The sequence below is a fragment of the Mobula hypostoma genome, chromosome 27, assembly GCF_963921235.1.
Source record: "Mobula hypostoma chromosome 27, sMobHyp1.1, whole genome shotgun sequence".
Taxonomy (NCBI): Eukaryota; Metazoa; Chordata; class Chondrichthyes; order Myliobatiformes; family Myliobatidae; genus Mobula; species Mobula hypostoma.
In genome coordinates, this window is record NC_086123.1 from 21896291 (window position 1) to 21916068 (window position 19778).

The 19778-nt window shown below is 40.7% G+C and overlaps 1 protein-coding gene across 2 annotated transcripts in view; it reads left to right on the forward strand.

Annotated features, from left to right (window-relative positions):
* Nucleotides 1–19778, forward strand: part of ccdc157 (coiled-coil domain containing 157) — a 35660-nt gene that overhangs the window by 5575 nt on the left and 10307 nt on the right. The window contains exons 2-7 of one of the 2 annotated variants that reach the window (XM_063034203.1): nucleotides 568–907; nucleotides 10490–10649; nucleotides 12585–13296; nucleotides 13580–13657; nucleotides 14969–15159; nucleotides 19410–19586. In XM_063034203.1, coding sequence (XP_062890273.1) covers nucleotides 660–907; nucleotides 10490–10649; nucleotides 12585–13296; nucleotides 13580–13657; nucleotides 14969–15159; nucleotides 19410–19586 — 1566 coding nt within the window. In that variant the 5' untranslated portion in view covers nucleotides 568–659. Of the gene's footprint in view, nucleotides 1–567; nucleotides 1073–10489; nucleotides 10650–12584; nucleotides 13297–13579; nucleotides 13658–14968; nucleotides 15160–19409; nucleotides 19587–19778 lie in introns of those variants that run through there. The other variant, XM_063034204.1, reaches the window with a different exon arrangement.

Genomic DNA, 19778 nt, shown 5'->3' on the forward strand with positions numbered 1-19778 from the left:
AATTTGAACACTCTGTGTCTGCATGGAGTTCCCTAGGTAGTCTGGGTTTACTCCCACATCTCAAAGATATGACCATTGTAAATTATCTATAGTGCAGGTGGGTGTCAGGAAAACTAGAGAGAGTTGACAGGGATGTGACAAAAGATATTTCAGGGAAATAAATGTTGGAATGGGACTGACAGGTGTACTGTGAGGGCCAAATAGCATTAAGGAAATATGAAAATATTAATTTGAGGACCAATCACCCTGTCCCATTGTGGACCCACTACCCCAGTGTAATAGAGCCTGTAGGTTTCACACTGGCCTCATCGGCCACCATGGAACCCACAGAACTGGAGAGGAAGCAAGTCATTCCTCTCTCCTAAAGGACTGCCTTTGATTTTACTGTGGCATATTCTAATAGCCTTTTAGAAAACATAGATTATTTTAATTATTGTAAATATCTTAAATTTTTGTGCATAAATTGTGTAGGAGAAAATAAGGAAAGTATGATCTTGTTTTGTTGAAATGCCAACTTGTTTTACTGAAAGTAACGTTCTTGTTCAAAATATTTTCTATTTCTTACAGATTAATCGTGCTTGTTCAACTGCTGCATAAGGAGTTCCTTTATGACTAAATAATCTAAATTTGTGGTGAAACTGTGTCAGAGAATAATTAAAATGACACTACTTCTAGGAAGTCAAAACTGTTTGGATGGTCTGCGCAAGGATGTCACAGATCTACAAGGAATAATCGTAGATGTGTTTTCACGGGTTGGTGCAGTTCGTTATCCATCATGGAAATTTCCAGACAAAATTTCATGTGATTTGGATCTTGTTACTTTATTGGAGCGTTTTGATTATATGGAAGATGACCCAGAATTCACACAGCATTCTCATGTTGTGCTGTTTGAACTAGTGATTGACAGGTAAAATACAATCTGTTCTTTGGCTTTTCTCTTCAGAATGCACTGGGTTTCAATGGAATTCTGACCAATGTACACACAGTGCCTATTCTTTAAGGACTTATTTCATGCCCACATCGTGCCTTTGCTTTGCAAGAAGTTACTTCTATTTTTCATGAAATAAGGTTGTACTCAATGACGTAAGTTCTAGAGCTATTTCTTTAGCTCTGGTCTCCAGTAACAGTTTATTTTCAAATGGGGATTTGCTTTATAGTTCCCTAATAAAAGCAATATATTTAAAAAGCATTTAAGCTATTTTGTAAATTTCATCTATCATTAAAATTGTTCTCTTAAAATTCTAGCATCTCACAGACTCAAGGAATTTGAAAAAATCTGGCAACCTGTTGTATCTGTTGTATTTAGAAGGGACCGACAGCTGAACTAAGTGTGGGGGGGGGAGTAGGACCTAAACAGCACATATGGGAGGGGTGAGGGGAGGGGAGGGCTGGGAAGGGGAAAGGAGACGAGGTGGTAGGGTTTCCTTTGCTTTTTGCTTGTTTACATATGTTCATTTGACCTTCATTATGTTTATTATAAGAAAGAAAAGAAAAAAAGAAGCATTGTACTTTAGGACATTGTCAGTTGTGGTTAAGCTGATGTTGCTTCACAATAAAAAACATTTGAAAACTTTAAAAAAAAACAAGGGTGGAGAGAACAGCCTTGTATAACTAAGAAAATAAAAGACGGCATTCAACTAAAAAAAATTCTAGCATCTCTATTACATACCTTTTGGGCGCTGGGGTGGAGATTTGTCTCTACCAAAGGAGGTCTAGGGTGCCCCTTCCTTCTGCAAGTCACCCTTGGGCAAGGTGTGGGCTTATTTCCCCCCCCCACAGAATCAGGGTCACATGAAGCCATGGGAGCAGGTGGTCATATGAGCAGCTGGTGCAGATCACAAGTCCTGGTTATGTGACCACTGATACCAGGCAGACAATCTCTGAAGAGGATTGATAATGGCTGGGGTCACCCATCTTGTAAAGTCACTGCCCAGAGGAAGGCAATGGCAAACCACTTCTGTAGAAAAATTTGCCAGTAAAATTCTTGTCATACAATACAGCACATAATGAGCAAGTACGTGCCTTTATAACAATGTCGTTCAAATAATGGATAAGAAAGTAAATGAAAACCAAAAAAAAGCAGATGCCTGAGATGTGAAATTAAAACAGAAAATGCCAGCTATGCTCAGTAGGTCAAGCAGCAACTCTGAAAAGAGAAATAGATTAAAGATCCTTCATCAGAATTGAGAAAGGGAAAAATACGTTTTAAGTTGCAGAGAAGGTGGTGAGTCTGACCTACTGAGTGATTCCAGCATGTTTTTATTATGGATGAGAGAAAATTGGGAAGACTAAAGTGACATAATTTAGCTCCTTCCAAAATCTTTTATTGAGTTTTACTATTCAATGACAAATTCACATTCAAAACATTTATTCTGTCTATCACCTTCTCTGCAGCTTCGCCATTTCTGCCTTGGCTTCGGCTAATAGTGCTGAATTGCTTACCAGCATTCCTTTAATGTCAAGAGTTTTTTTTTCAATTAAATTATTGACCTCTTCCTTAACTTTTTCATGCACAAACATCATGTCTCCATTTTGGCCCCAAAGAAAAGTCCAGCCCTTCTATCATGCAAGCCCTTAATAGATTTCTTTGCTCAATATACTCATATTCTTCTTAAGCTCATCACCCCTACTGGGGCACAGGCTGCTGACAGCAGCTCACCAGAATCCTCGGTCCTGGGTCAGTCTTTCAACCTTCCCCAGGTGTAGCGTATCATATGTCTTCTAGGCGAAGATCCTTTCTCTCCTTCAGAGCTTTTGTTGGCATTTCTGCATCTCTAAGTTTTCACGGAATGGGTTGCAAGCTCCATGCCTAACCCTCCTCCTTCTGCAGTTGGGCTAGGGACCATCCATGGTGGAGTTCAGTATAGTCATATACAGGGACCTAATTGTCAACAACTTCAGTGCACCATATCTATCCCAGCCTATTTCTCTAAATACATTTAGACCTAATTTGCAGTTTAAAAAAGCAGAAAACTGACATTAATCTGAAACATTGCTGAATATTTCCTGCGATTATTGATTCTGTATCTATATATCAGCCTGTACCCTTTGATCATACAACACTGGCGAATAATAATGTGAAGGATTCTTTCATATCAACCTTAAATGACCAAGATGCTCTCGTAACCTGAGTCCCTAAGTTCCACTCCATTAATATTTCTCTTCAGCTTCTACGATATCTACATTTAGAAACCCACTTCCAATTCTTCACTCAAACAACAGGAATTCTGCAGATGCTGGAAATTCAAGCAACATACATCAAAGTTGCTGGTGAACGCAGCAGACCAAGCAGCATCTATAGGAAGAGGCGCAGTCGACATTTCAGGCCGAGACCCTTCGTCAGGACTAACTGAAGGAAGAGTGAGTAAGGGATTTGAAAGCTGGAGGGGGAGGGGGAGATGCAAAATGATAGGAGAAGACAGGAGGGGGAGGGATAGAGCCGAGAGCTGGACAGGTGATAGGCAAAAGGGGATACAAGAGGATCATGGGACAGGAGGTCCGGGAAGAAAGACAAGGGGGGGGTGACCCAGAGGATGGGCAAAAGGTATATTCAGAGGGACAGAGGGAGAAAAAGGAGAGTGAGAGAAAGAATGTGTGCATAAAAATGAGTAACAGATGGGGTACGAGGGGGAGGTGGGGCCTTAGCGGAAGTTAGAGAAGTCGATGTTCATGCCATCAGGTTGGAGGCTACCCAGACGGAATATAAGGTGTTGTTCCTCCAACCTGAGTGTGGCTTCATCTTTACAGTAGAGGAGGCCGTGGATAGACATGTCAGAATGGGAATGGGATGTGGAATTCAAATGTGTGGCCACTGGGAGATCCTGTTTTCTCTGGCGGACAGAGCGTAGATGTTCAGCAAAGCGGTCTCCCAGTCTGCGTCGGGTCTCACCAATATATAAAAGGTGATGTGGCCTTTTCCCGATGTCCCGATGTGGCCTTTTATATAATGGTGAGACCCGACGCAGACTGGGAGACCGCTTTGCTGAACATCTACGCTCTGTCCGCCAGAGAAAGCAGGATCTCCCAGTGGCCACACATTTTAATTCCACATCCCATTCCCATTCTGACATGTCTATCCATGGCCTCCTCTACTGTAAAGATGAAGCCACACTCAGGTTGGAGGAACAACACCTTATATTCCGTCTGGGTAGCCTCCAACCTGATGGCATGAACATCGACTTCTCTAACTTCCGCTAAGGCCCCACCTCCCCCTCGTACCCCATCTGTTACTCATTTTTATGCACACATTCTTTCTCTCACTCTCCTTTTTCTCCCTCTGTCCCTCTGAATATACCTCTTGCCCATCCTCTGGGTCACCCCCCCTCCTTGTCTTTCTTCCCGGACCTCCTGTCCCATGATCCTCTCGTATCCCCTTTTGCCTATCACCTGTCCAGCTCTCGGCTCTATCCCTCCCCCTCCTGTCTTCTCCTATCATTTTGCATCTCCCCCTCCCCCTCCAGTTTTCAAATCCCTTACTCACTCTTCCTTCAGTTAGTCCTGACGAAGGGTCTCGGCCTGAAACGTCGACTGCACCTCTTCCTATAGATGCTGCTTGGCCTGCTGCGTTCACCAGCAACTTTGATGTATGTTGTTCCAATTCTTCAGCTCTTTTATTCATGTTTTATATACATTTCACCAATATGAAATGTTTATGAAATGGAATGTAGAACAGTACAGCACAGAAACATGCCCTTTGATCCACAATGCAGTGCTGAACTAATTAAATAAATAATCAAATGCCCTACTAAACTAATGCCTTCTGCCTACACAATGTGCATATCCTTCCATTTTCGCATGTTCATGCATCTATCAAGAATATCTATTGAATTTAAAATACTTTTGAATTATATGTTACCATATTCCATAACATATGTCAATGTTAATAAACCTGATTTTGATTATATCACCAATACATTTTGCTGAATAAAATTTTAATGTGCTTTCTCACCAGCAGATGTCACTGCTGCAGTTTGAAAATGGCTTGGGTTGCAAAATAAGTAGGGTCCGGTGTCTTACTTTCCAAGAGTACCTCCTAGATTAATAATATTATGGTTCTGAAAGATAGATTAGAAACTGAAAATGCTAAAAAAATAAACAACATGTTGGAATGAGTAATAGTACTAACGTTTCAGATCAATGGCCAGATTTAAGAAGGGCACCATTTTCTGCCTCACTGCACTTTTATTCACCCCTTCCTGCCCTACCCTAACCTTGCACTACCAGCTACAACTACCTCTGACCCTTCTCTGCTCCCAGTTTCAAAATTCAACAGAATATTCTCCAATATTTCTGCATAAGCACGAAATCTTCTCTCTTCCCCTCCTAGCATTCTCTGCACAACAAACATCTTGGCCACTCATCCAGCACTCCCAATGCCCACTCCATTTCTCTTGATACTCATCCACACAGAGGCAGGAGATCAGACATCCACACTTTCACGTCCTCTTTTCTTACTATCGTGAACCCAAAGTTCCCCTTCCAGATGAAACTTTAATGTACTCTGTTCCAGAAGTGCACATACATATGCTTTAAAAACTGCTGATGCTCGAAGTTTAAACAAAAAATGCTGGAAATACTCCGCAGATCAGGCTACATCTGCGGGAAGGGAAACAGAGTTATGTTCAGGTTGAATTGACAACAGTGTTTTGATTCTTTTTGCTTTAACTGAGAAATTTACTCTCTGAACCTGACTTAATTTATTTCAATGGGGAGAGATGGTTCCAAGTGATGGGGTAAATTCCAGGTATTACATAACTCTTTCTCGTAAATGTTTTACATTTAAATATTTTATTACTCTTGATTGTCTTTGAATCGCACAGACATTTGCAGTCAGATATGTAGTCAGAGTTTTTTGACTGTTGCCAAGCTGGGGAACCTTGTTATTTTTAGTATAAAAACAGTTTCCTGCACTGGGCCTCGCCGATCACGGGCTGGCTTCAGGAACCAAACTGCCAGTACTGTATTGATAACTGCAAAAGGGAGTATTGGACAGAGACAGGCCATAAATGTGTGTAGTTGGATCCAACTCCCTGTCTGTATATTGTGTACTACTGTTCTATTTAATGCTCATGATATGGTTTCCTCCTCGGTGAGAAAACCAAAGAAACATAGGCAAGCATTTTGCACTTCTATTTGGTTCCCAAGCTACCAATCCCTTAACATTTTAATTCACCAGCTCCTTCATCTCTATCATTAAGTTTTCATACGTTTTCAATGAAACTCAAAGAATAGTGCCAGTCTAGTAATGATTTACACTTCCTGATGCATCTTTAATTTGTTTGCCTTCCTCACTTTCCTTGCCTCATCATCCCATCTCTTTTATCTTCCAGTTTATCAGGTGGCCAAGTGGTTAAGGAGTTTGTCTAGTTACCTCAAGGTTGCTAGTTCGAGCCTCAGCTGTGGCAGCGTGTTTGTGTCCTTGAGCAAGGCACTTAACCACACATTGCTCTAGTCTGTGTGAGGAGTGGTGCCCCACACAGACTTCCAATCTGCGCCTTGTAAGGCATGAAAATGCCCAACGCAGGCCTCTCTCTCATGATCTGAGTCGACGTTCCCTCCCCTCCTCTTATCACATATTTCTCACTGAATGACAGAATAGGCAATCAAGGGTCAAATGGTGTGTTCCATCTTCTACTTCTTATGTTCTTTTCCCCAGGTCACAGCTTCCATAGTCATTTAAAATTTGCTTCAATGATACTGCGACTTTTATTTTACTTATCTCTTTTATTTAGCGATACAGCACGGAATAGGCCCTTCTGGCCCTCTTGAGTCACGCTGCCCCAGCTATCTCAACCCCAATTAACCCTAACCTAATCACAGGTATTTTACAATGACCAATTAATCTACCCAGTAGTCTTTGGATTGTGGGAGGAAATATGAGGACCTGGAGAAAACCCACACATTCCAGGGAGAGGATGTACATAGACAGCTTACAGAACAGTTCCAGAAATGAAATCCAAAATGACTTGAGCTGTAATAGTGTCACACTAACTGCTACATTACTATAGTGCCCATAGTTTTTTTAATTTTGAAAGGGAAAAATCACTTCAGATATTTTGAGAAATACATTTCTTTAAATTCGTAAGTTTGTTAATGGTTTTTTTTAATAACTGACTTCAACTTAGTAACATGGATAGTCATAGTCATACTTTATTGATCCCGGGCGAAATTGGTTTTCGTTACAGTTGCAGCATAGATAATTAAATAGTAATAAAACCATAAATAATTAAATAGTAATATGTAAATTATGCCAGGAAATAAGTCCAGGACCAGCCTATTGGCTCAGGGTGTCTGAACCTCCAAGGGAGGAATTGTAAAGTTTGATGGCCACAGGCAGGAATGACTTCTTATGACGCTCAGTGATGCATCTCGGTGGAGTAAGTCTCTGGCTGAATGTACTCCTGTGTCCAAACAGTACATTACGTAGTGGATGGGAGACATTGCCCAAGATGGCATGCAACTTGGACAGCATCCTCTTTTCGGACACCACCGTCAGAGAGTCCAGTTCCATCCCCACAACATCACTGGCCTTACGAATGAGTTTGTTGATTCTGTTGGTGTCTGCTACCCTCAGCCTGCTGCCCCATCACACAACAGCAAACATGATCGCACTGGCCACCGCAGACTCATAGAACATCCTCAGCATCATCCGGCAGATGTTAAAGGACCTCAGTCTCCTCAGGAAATAGAGACGGCACTGACCCTTCTTGTAGACAGCCTCAGGGTTCTTTGATCAGTCCAGTTGATTGTCAATTCGTATCCCCAGGTATTTGTAATCCTCCACCATGTCCACCTGGATGGAAACAGGGGTCGCCAGTACCTTAGCTCTCCTCAGGTCTACCACCAACTCCTTAGTCTTTTTCACATTAAGCTGCAGATAATTCTGCTCACACCATGTGACAAAGTTTCCTACTGTAGCCCTGTACTCAGCCTTATCTCCGTTGCTGATGCATCCAACTATGGCAGAGTCATCAGAAAACTTCTGAAGATGATAAGACTCTGTGCAGTAGTTGAAGTCCAAGGTGTAAATGGTGAAGAGAAGGGAGACAAGACAGTCCCCTGTGGAGCCCCAGTGCTGCTGATCACTCTGTCGGACACACAGTGTTGCAAGCACATGTACTGTGGTCTGCCAGTCAGGTAATCAAGAATCCATGACACCAGGGAAGCATCCACCTGCATCACTGTCAGCTTCTCCCCCAGCACAGCAGGACAGATGGTGTTGAATGCACTGGAGAAGTCAAAAAACATGACCCTCACAGTGCTCGCTGGCTTGTCCAGGTGGGTGTAGACACGGTTCAGCAGGTAGACGATGGCATCCTCAACTCCTAGTCGGGGCTGGTAGGCGAACTAGAGGGGATCTAAGTGTGGCTTGACCATAGGTCGGAGCAGCTCCAGAACAAGTCTCTCCAGGGTCTTCATGATGTGGGAGGTCAATGCCACTGGTCTGTAGTCATTGAGGCCGCTGGGGCACAGCGTCTTCGGCACAGGGACGAGGCAGGATGTCTTCCACAGCACAGGAACCCTCCGGAGCCTCAGGCTCAGGTTGAAGTCATGGCACAGTACTCCACATAGCTGTGGGGCACAGGCTTTGAGCACCCTGGTACTGACACCATCCAGTCATGCAGCCTTGCTTGGGTTGAGACGTTTCAGCTGCCTTCTCACCTGTTCATCTGTGAAACAGCTTTGCTGTGATACAGTGCTGCTCCAGTCACTCAGCTGGTTTGCCTTCCAACTGAACATTTTTAATTAAAGAGAAAAAGTTTCGATACATTGTCAGGAAAACATTGGCTTAAATTCTGGAGCATCTGAAGTCAAGGTGCTGACTGAGGCCTGATTTCAACAGGTGTGCTGCTTTTTCTTCTCCTGAGACCTGGCAACACTCACGGCTGACAGGATCATTAAATGTGTTTCCAGAATTCTTGCTTACGTTTCAGATTCTCAAAATTTCCACAGTATATTGCCAATGTGTCTGAGAAGTAAATATTTGAAACAGATTTTGCAGTAAAATGTACAAAAGCAGACTAAACCAATAAAAATAGCATTTCCAGGTAATTTTATGGCTTGGAAATAATCACATTGCACAGGAATCTTAAAATCAATCTGGTGAGAATTCTTCTAAGTAAGCACCAATGAACAGGGAAGCCTATACAAAGTTGTGAATACAGTCAGCCCTGTCCATCACAGGAAAAGCCCTCCCACATCTACAGGGAGTGCTGCCACAGGAAAGCAGCATCCATCATCAAGGATCACCACCATCGAAGGCATGGTCTCTTCTCACTGCTGCTATTGGGAAGGAGGTACAGGAGCCTTAATCACCCTTCAACCTGCACCAGTGTGGATAACTTCACTCTCCTCAACACTGAACTGATTCCACAACCTGTGGACTCTCTTTCATGGGCTCAGTATTATTTGTTATTTATTTATTTTTAATTATTTTTTGTAATCGCCTTATTATGCACATCTTTGTCATTTGGCGGTTTTCATTGATTCTATAGCGTTTCTTTGCATCTACTGTGAATGCCCGCAAGAAAATAAATATCATGGTAGTATATGGTGGCATATTCATACTTTGATAATAAATTTACTTTGAACTTTGATAAGCATTTTCTACTTGGATAAGATTTCTGTCCCCTCTACATGTGATTATACTCACTAGTTTCAGAGAAATTGAGCAAACAATTATAGAAACCACTGGTAGCATGCGAAGTTAGCATTAAATATCTAAAACTCCTGCACTCAATAATAAATTAAACTGATAAGAACATTCAAAAAGGCTGAAAGCAGTTTGGAGTGGGATGACCTGGTACTGCATGGAAGTAGAGGAGGACGAAGGTCAGTATCATATTTAAACTTGCTTAACACTTTGGGTTGCAGACTTTGATATATAACATTATTCTCTGAAATCGCTATCAGATCAATCTGAACATGCTTTCTCTTTCCCGATGAAGCCATTCAAAATTTGGTGGAACTAGTTGCCATTCTTGACATCCCCAGAGGCACTTGACCCAGTAGTTCCCAATAATTAGATTTGTACTGAAAGTTTACCATCTAGACATTCCTCCCCTTTAGAGATTTCTTAAAACGAATCTAAATGGACATGATCCTCAAATCCTTAAAAAGACTTATCTGCTAGCACTACTTCACATGAAATATTCAAATGATTCTGATCATTTGCCTTTTGTAGTAGGAATTTTCAAACATATGACAGATAAGGGAAACTCACCAACAGGATAAGCAGAAAACTTGGAATGAATTTGTTTAATTAGATACTAGCACCTATTTAAAACAGTAATCAACATGCTATCATTTTTCCAAGCCATTAACCAAAAAAAATTATTTTGTGACATATTTTTAGTTACCCTTGTTCATAAATGTAACAACACTCTACAACTTAGCATTATTTGCATATAGCTGGCTTAATCAAACAAACTAATACTGAAATAAAATTATATTAGAATGGATACTAATATAATTGTACTTCATTTTCTAGGTTGGTGCTATTGCTTCAGAGTTTCACACACTATGTTGATGTTTTAATAAAGGATCAGACTATCCCTGTTTCCAAGTCAGTTGGTCCGTCTATGTCTGTGGGCCTGGTAGTAAAAAAGTATTGGAACAGCATGCTTAAACTTGCTTCCTTCTACCAGCAGGTAAGCACTGAGGTAACTTAGGATTCATTGTTACAATATTTGTAAAACTCCTTTGCATTTAATTCATAAACTCTAAAGATGAAAATTGAATACAAACTGAAAATATAAATTCTTAATGTATAGTATTCCAACATAACATTTTGTGTTTCTCCTTGACATTAACCTCTTCTGAAAGGTACAGTTTTAAGGTCAAAGTACCTAGGTTGTTGAATCACAAACAAGAGAAAATCTGCAGACAACACACACAAAATATGCTGGTGGAAAGCAGCAGGCCAGGCAGCATCTATAGGAAGAGGTACAGTCGACGTTTTGGGCCGGGACCCTTCGTCAGGACTAACTGAAAGAAGAGATAGTAAGAGATTTGAAAGTAGGAGGGGGAGGGGGAGATCCAAAATGATAGGAGAAGACAGGAGGGGGAGGGGTGGATCTCAAAGCTGGAAAGTTGATTGGCAAAAGGGATACCAGACTGGAGAAGGGAGAGGATCATGGGACGGGAAGCCTGGGGAGAGAGAGAAGTGGGGAAGGGAGCCCAGAGGGTGGAGAGCAGGCAAGGAGTTATAGTGAGAGGGACAGAGGGAGAAAAAAGAGGGAGAAAAAAAGGGGGAAAAGTATATATATTAAATAAATAAATAAGGGATGGGGTGTGAAGGGGAGGAGGGGCATTAACAGAAGTTAGAGAAGTCAATGTTCATGCCATCAGGTTGGAGGCTACCCAGACGGAATATAAAGTGTTGTTCCTCCAACCTGAGTGCGGCTTGATCTTTACAGTAGAGGAGGCCGTGGATAGACATATCAGAATGGGAATGGGATGTGGAATTAAAATGTGTGGCCACTGGGAGACCCTGCTTTCTCTGGCGGACAAAGCGTAGGTGTTCAGCAAAATGATCTCCCAGTCTGCGTCGGGTCTCGCCAATATATAGAAGGCCACATCGGGAACACCGGACGCAGTATACCACTCCAGCCGACTCACAGGTGAAGTGTTGCCTCACCTGGAAGGACTGTCTGGGGCCCTGAATGGTGGTGAGGGAGGAAGTGTAAGGGCATGTGTAGCACTTGTTCCACTTACAAGGATCTGCAGAAATTTGTAGCTGTTTTCGACAATGCAGTAAAAAGGAAATAAAAACGTATTTATTTAGCACTTTTGGTACCTCAAAATTCTTTGCAGCCTTGTAAAGTATAGTGACCATGTAGTGACATGATACAAATACATTTGGTGTAATGGAGAATTTGGTTAAGAAATAAATATCATATAGACAGGGCACAGGGGAAACACCCTCTGCTCTTCTTTGAAACAATGCCATGAAATCTTTTATAAGGGAGACACTTAAGGATTCCTTTTAACATTTTAGTAGAAAGACATCACCCTAAAACTGCAGCATCTCAATTGCGCGCCATGACAGATTAATTTATGTGAAATATCTAGAGTTTAACCACATAGCTCTCCAAAATTCTTGGTAATCCATGCAGACAACATACCTCTGATTAGAAACTGATTTGCAATTTCCCACATTTACATCAATTTCCAGCAGATACAAGTCTTCCCAATCTGCAAATAAAATCAAGTTTACACTGTTTCTCTTAGGCTATGCTGATGGTGTAACCACTTATTTTGATAGCATCTCGTTTGGGAAGAATTGCATTTACCTGATGTGAGAATTGGAAATGGTAAGAGTATCAGTCAAGAATTTTATTCAGAGTGGAATTACCAAGGTGGGGTTATGTGGCAGACTTCACAACAACGCACAAAAGTACTGTTATTAGACCATCCTACCGGCTAAAGAATTGTGAAGGGCTAGTCTTGCGTTATTTTTACATAAATAGTGAAACATTACCCACCTTGCCAAAGTACTATATTATGCATTTGTTATAGTTGAATTTGAATAGGATGTACTGCACCTGCCTCTAAATCTGATGAATCATGCCTTCTATTAATAGAAAAAGTTAATGGTGGATGACATTGCTAAACTACAAAGTGATTTAATGAACTCCAAGGCAGAGATTGAAAGGTTGAAGAGTTGTTCACCTGTATCTCCCGGTTCATCTTCCACCACCAGCAGCATGAAATCTGCTGTGATGACACAGTTGCCGATGTCTGCTACACCCACCCTTCATTCTGCACTAAGTGGAACTCCAAGGAATTCTGTACCAGGTATAGCCACGGACACTCGAAGCATTGGCTCGCAGACAGTGGAATCAGCCTTGGTACCATGTGATGCCTGTGCCCGCACACAAGCAACCCTTAAAAGTGTCAGCAATTCCATTATCACTATTTGCCATAACCAGAATATTCCATCTGCTGTAAGCAGATTTCAGGATGTGGTGAAGGAAACCCTTGGGGATGGAATAATGACAGCAACTGACGTGGCTTACTGGGCCTCTGAGCAGAACAAAGACTTAGCACGAATCAACAAACATCTCACTGAGCTCATGAACAGCATTAACCCACTAAAGGCTGAGCTACAAGCCACCGAAGAGCAGCAAAACAAAATGAAGAAGAAAGTAGATAATTTTAATAAAGAACTTGAAAAGGAGAAAGAGCAGCAGCTCTTGAAGATAAAAGAGTTTAACAACCAAATAGAGGAAATTAAAAAGAACAACTCTGAGACAGTCGCAAAACTTGAGAAAGATAAAGAGACACTCAGAAAAGGTAAACCAAGATTTGACATATTTACTGGATGGTGAGAAAATAGAATATATATTTTAAATAATGTGGGAATCATTTGGCATTAATCTTTATTCAACTTAATGCATTGGGCAAATCCACTAAGCAATACTGTCATTTTAAAACCACTTTGCTTGCCGCTCCCACAGTAAAAAACAGGTTGCTTCCCTTCGTAGTCTGGTATTCAATAATTTATGTCTAGTAGGTTGTAAATCTATGAACTATTGTCTTTAGATCCCCTGATGTTAATTCTACAGCTTTGTTTTAGGAAATGCTACATTGGAAGAAAAGTTATCAGTTCTAAAGGAGGAAATCCAGGCACAACACGTGCTCATTAGAGAGCTTGGTAAGTCTGCAAGCAAAGTACAAGTTCTCATATTTTTTGATTCTTTAGGGAGGAAGCAGCTATGAGTGAAATTTAAGAAAAAAATTCTTGATTTATCAGATTTTGTGGGATGTGTGTGTTTGGACCCGATCATCAGTGCATACCTGGTGATAAGGTCTCTCATTCCCTCAGTGCTGCTTTGATATCATCTGATTTTCACCATTAGCTCACCTGTGCTCCATAATTTTCTGTACAACTAGTTACCACCTACGTAGCTTTAAAATCAAGCAGATGGCAGCATATCTAATGAAATACCAGTGGGCATCATTTAGTAATGCCTGCACTACTTTCAAAGCCCACGTCTCCAAAACAGCAAGTCTGAATCACCATATGATTATGGACATTATCTGATGATATTCTGATTGACCTGCAGTGATTGGCAACAGACCCAATGCTTACAAAGTCCAGTACACATATTCAAGATTACTTAATGCCATTTCCAGTATACAAGTGTAAAAGAAAATGAAATAATTGTTACTCCATTATCCAGTGCACCACAAATTAAAACACACAATAAGATAAAGAACACAATAATAAAAACACAATAAATATAAATACGTAAGATAGTGTGTATATATATAGATTGAATGTGCTTAAAGTGACACCAGGTACAGGAGTGCCTGTACGTAAGGTGATTTATGTTGTGGATTATGTTTGGCCAGAAACGTGAGGATAACTTTACAATTTAACTCCTTATAAACACACTCTAGAGGCTATGCCTGAAGACTATAAACAGCAAAAATGTTAAAAGGTAATCAAGGGGAAATGTTTTTCTTAAATAAACCCAAGGAATATGGCTTTCCTGATTAATGCAGGAAACAGACTTAAAGAAGCACTTGGGATATTTGTAAAACAGGACAATATTAAGTATCAATGTCTCTTAAAAATTTGATACCTTATCATCATTGATAGAAACTTACGCTGGTTCCTAATCTTGATTAGAGATCCCCGTACTCCAAAAATGATTAGAAGCTTATAAAAATGCTTTTAAATAAGATCCATCATTCCTCTCTGGAACAAACTGTCTAATAGTTAACAATATTTATAATGTGCCTTTTAATTTCTAGTCGGGGAATACTGGCGTCTATGTACCAGTTCCTTGCATTTACACTGCTAAATATGGTATCATCTTAGATGTAACCTGTATTATGTGCCTATAATACTGTGTGAGATCAAGCGTTTAGTTACTTATGCCAAGAATGTATTCAGTAATACTAAGCTCTGAGGAATACAGGAGAAATTATTCTTACTTTGGCTGTTATTCTTGGACAGAGGATGCTAAGCAGAGTTTGCTGGAAGAAATGAGAACCAAGATGGCAGATAGAAGTGAGGTGTTGGCTCTTGAAGAACAACTTAGACTAACAACTAATCAATTAGAGAGGACAACAGAGCAGTTTAAGATGATTAACAAAGAACTGGAAAAGGAAAAAATGAAAATTAACAACATGCTGAGACATGAAGAGGTAAATGGAAATATAAAAAGCACAATACTTTGTGATTACTTTGAGTTTCTGCTCCATTTTCTTGATTATTCTTTGGCATCATTTTCTGATATTTGAAGAACCTATGTAAACGATCCCGGAATTGTACACATGGGTACATCACTTGATCTACACAGATTACATTCCTGTAACATTTAATTTAGTAAAAGGTTACAAACAGACTAGTCCTGTACAGTGTATTCCTACGCACAGAGTGGCATGCTATTTGTTGCAAAGAAGAAGTTTGTAAATTGAAGATTCAAGAAAGTTAAGTCAAACATTTGTAAACCAAGTTATATATTCCGTGCACTAAATAATAAAAAACAATGTTAGCAAACAAAAATGTAATCATTATTAGAAGCTACCACTATTTTCAGTGTGAATCAATCATTATCTGGGTTCTTGGGTTTATTTTTGGGCCTTTAAGGAGGTTCCAAAATCAAACTGGAACTTTCGGGAGCAAGGATATTGACATTGAAGTGTTCTAAATTACTTTTATTTTTAATTTACAAATGTATTCTAAGATAACGTTTAAGTTTTTAAAAAGTTATTTTCAGTTATATTAAAATCAGGTTCATTGAGAGTCATAGATAGCCCTTATTTTAAAATATGTTAGAGATAATTTTCACCTGTATAAATCATATTTGTATCTGAGAGATATCATTAATAATGTATTAAAATGTAAAATGCTCGTGCTAGATCATGGTGGCTGTTGCATCATTGCAGCAACCTACTCTTTAAATCCCAGCCCATCGGAGTCATCTCCGAATGTCCACGGATCATGGGCTTCACCATGAATGGCACCTGTGAAGTGACTCTCGGCTTCCCTATCCAGAAGAGCAAGGACTGGTTTGGTGAGAATGACAAGAAGATGATTCCTTTTTTTTCTGGATTGGAAGCTCCATCTTTATTAAAAGGAAAAGAAACAGCTCAATGAGAACCTGAAGACTGAAGTCAGACAGAAAACCCTTGGACTAAAGAAAGAGTGGTTGATGAAGGAAGCACCAAGGCTCAGAAAATCACTAACATCTGTAACATGAACTGTAAAAGTCACCTATGGTCCAAACACCCAGGCCTCACCACTGACAGCCAAGTGCAGGGTGAACTCACAAAGAACAGAAAGTCAGTCAATGCCCCGGTAAAGAACACTACAGCGCTCCTTAACCACAACTTTTTTGCTTAACATGAGCACCCTGGACTCCATCCCACAACAATTTATTTGAGTTGTGTTGCTACTATTTGTTTCTAGAAAGAAGTTAAGTATGCCATTTTCCAGCTGAAAAAATGACAAAGCAGTCAGAATCCTGCTAAAATCTTAAAGCATAGCAGTGAGCTGTTTCAGTCAGAAACCCACCATCTCCTTCTCCGTTTCTGGGAAGAGGGTATATCATGGAGTTGCTGTATCATGACGATCTTCAAGAAAGGAAACTGATTTAACTGTGCTAACTATTAAAGGGGTCTTGCTGCTGTTTCCACATGAAAAGTGATCTCATTTATTGACAGTGTTACGTACCCCGTAACTGGGTTGCCAAACCAGCAGAAATGGACCACTCAGTTGGAGTCTGGATTACTGGAACTAAGAAAGTTTTATTAAAGAAATAAGCAACACAGTACTCTAATAGTAAGGATATAAATGCAACAGGTTAGCAATGAATAAACACACATGTACACAGAACTAGGATAATAGGATCAATCACGCTCTATCATCGTCTAGGGGTAAATGACCAGTTTCAAAGTGACAGAGTTCAGTTTAGTTCAGTTCGCAGTAATCGCCGTCACCGTGGGAGAGAGAGAGAGAGAGAGAGCAAATGAATATTCAAATCGGATTCCAAACAGACCTTCGATATTCCTCACAGTCAGCTTTCGGGCGAGCCCTTTGTAATGTCTTCTGAGGTCACCGACTGTGACCCCTCCGTTTCAGATACGATCGTTCCTCTGCAGTGAACCTGGCACCCAGGCAAGGGCGGACACACACCAGGTTCCCGCCGATCGTACCTTTCCACCCTGTGCGTCTATGGCTTGGTCCCACGACCAGCCCTCCAAAAACTCCCACCGACTTGTGGGAGGCGCACCGCTTCCAGGGTCTCGTTACCTCGTGGTGTCGTGTGTGCTGCCTTAGCGAACCTGTCCCTTTTTATCCCCCTGCTAGGGTATCGCCTGTCCATCACTCTTCAAACAGTTCAGGTTTCAAAAAGGAGCCGATCTTGACAGTTCTCAGACCGGTGTCTCCTTCCGTTAAACTCTCTCGTCTCTTCATTAACATTTCCAAATGCTGCTCCATTGTCTTCCTTATCTCTCTTTCTCCTGAAGACAGGTGGCAGATCAACTGTTGATCCCACTGGTGCCAGCACAGGACAGTTAACATCTTAATCTATGTGTACTTTTTGTAACCCTCTTTCGTCACAACAGGATCTTCCTCAACCACCCAATCCCAGAGGACAAAGCACTGCTTCCCACATCACAGTAGGGATCTCTCTATCCAGATGCATCGTTAACATAATATTCACCTTTAAGAAAAATACATGATATTCTTCAACCTCACTAACCATGGCACTACCTCAGATGAATTAATTTCAGTGCAGACTGGTGTCAAACAGGAGCACATCACTTTCCCACACTATTCTCAATCTTGATCACTGTGATGGTGCACCTGACCTCCGACAAACTTCTTGTGGGAGTAGGTTTTATCTTTAGAAATAATGGGACACTGGTCAACCTGTGGCAATTACACATAGAGCCAATGATACCTAAACCTCAACCATCAAATTAGAGTACGAAGATGATACATGTACTGTACATATTCAGGAGCTGAGTTCTGATCCATCATCAACTTGTTTACAGCATACACGAGGATGGGCCTTTACATTCAGCATTCACATGACAAAGATCCTCTACCAATCTCTCACTATGATGCCCTGATTCTATAAAAATTCACAATAAGACCCTGGAAAATGTGGACCACTTCCCACATGTTGAGAACCAGCTCCTAAGCAGACATTAATGATGGAATTCATCATTGTCCCCAATGCATCAGCACAACCTTTGGTTGATTGAGGAACTGATTTTATGAAAATCAGGACCTCAGACCTGGCGCAAATTTCATGGACCACTGGTTGGATAGCAGTGATCCCTTTCTCCTATGTTCTTCTGAGACATATATGGCCTACAGCAGCTTATCGAGGTGTTGGAAAAACACCACCAATACTACCACTCCAAAACCTTCCACATTCACTTAAAAGGTAAATAAACCATGTGAGAATTCTCCCCCATCAAAAGCATTGAGACATGGTTACTCTCAGTCCCATCGTTCATAAGCCGAACGCCAGATTCCTAAAACAGATACACTATTTCTAACTCCTCATTGGCAGAAGATTACTAGGCAGACAAAGTAAAAGATTAAAGGAAGAATTCTTGAAGAAATGCAACATCCCTGGCAGTGACATCTGGGAACCTCTGTCCAATGACAGCACAATACAGAGAAAGTCCATTTTGGATGGTACTAGCAACCTTAAGGCACTGGAAGCTCACTGAAGCCTTGAATAAGCAATGGAAGGAATGTTCCACCTCACTAACTTCCTACTCTTCCCATCCTATCTGCCACGAGCTCCAGTTGTGATTTCCACATTGTCTTCATTAGCTACCTCAGATTGCTAACACATGCATCCACTGCTGTAACAAACTCCACCCTTAAAAAATAAAACTCTTCTCTCCCAGCAGGGAAACATGCTATTTCTGATCCCAAAGAAATGCCTTAGAGGAAGAATACTTCAAAAGCATAGTCATTACCAAACACCACTGCTGTGAAGGTGAATTGTGAATTCAGTTAATGGACTTCATGGTCCTATATGTATATAATCTTTATCTACCTTTCTACTTCCATCTGTTTTCTCACACAGAGTTCATGTCAGTTTTCTATTAAAAATCTTACAAAATTGACATTAGTCTTGATTCTCTCCTCTTCTCTAACCTCTCTACCTTTTTCAACTACACAATGCATGAAGTAGGCTAGGAATTTGTTTTGGTGGGAAAGGAAAGAGGTTAAACATCTGAAAAAGTGGGCTTTATCTTGGAAAAGTTTGGCCTAAGAAAATACAGTATTCTTATGATTACAGTTTGAATAATATTCACATTGAAAAGGTATTGTTAAATAGAAAAAACTGTTACAAATTTTATAAAAGGCCATTAGGGATGCAGAGAAAAGTATTTGTGGTTTGTTTTATTTTATTTCATAGTCTCTGAAAGGTAAGATTAAAGCTCTGCTACAGCAAGTTGATGAATTGGATGAAGAACGTGTAGGGCTGAACACAAAATTAGCCGAGTCTGAAGCCGGAATTGATCAACTGGAGGAGCAATTAAAGACAGTCAATGAAGAGAGAAGCAACCTACAGCGCCAACTCCAAGAACAACTGGTAGGTGCACAGATTGTGAGGTTATTTTTAATAATGTTGAATTTACTTCCTGTTGCAAACTCTTAAACTAATTTCTTTACTTGGATTGGGTATCTTTCCATCTCCAACCACCCCCCCCCCCCCCCCCGGGTTATCTTGGTTATTTACCCTTTAGGCTTCTAAAATCTTCCTCTGAATATGCAGGATGTTCTT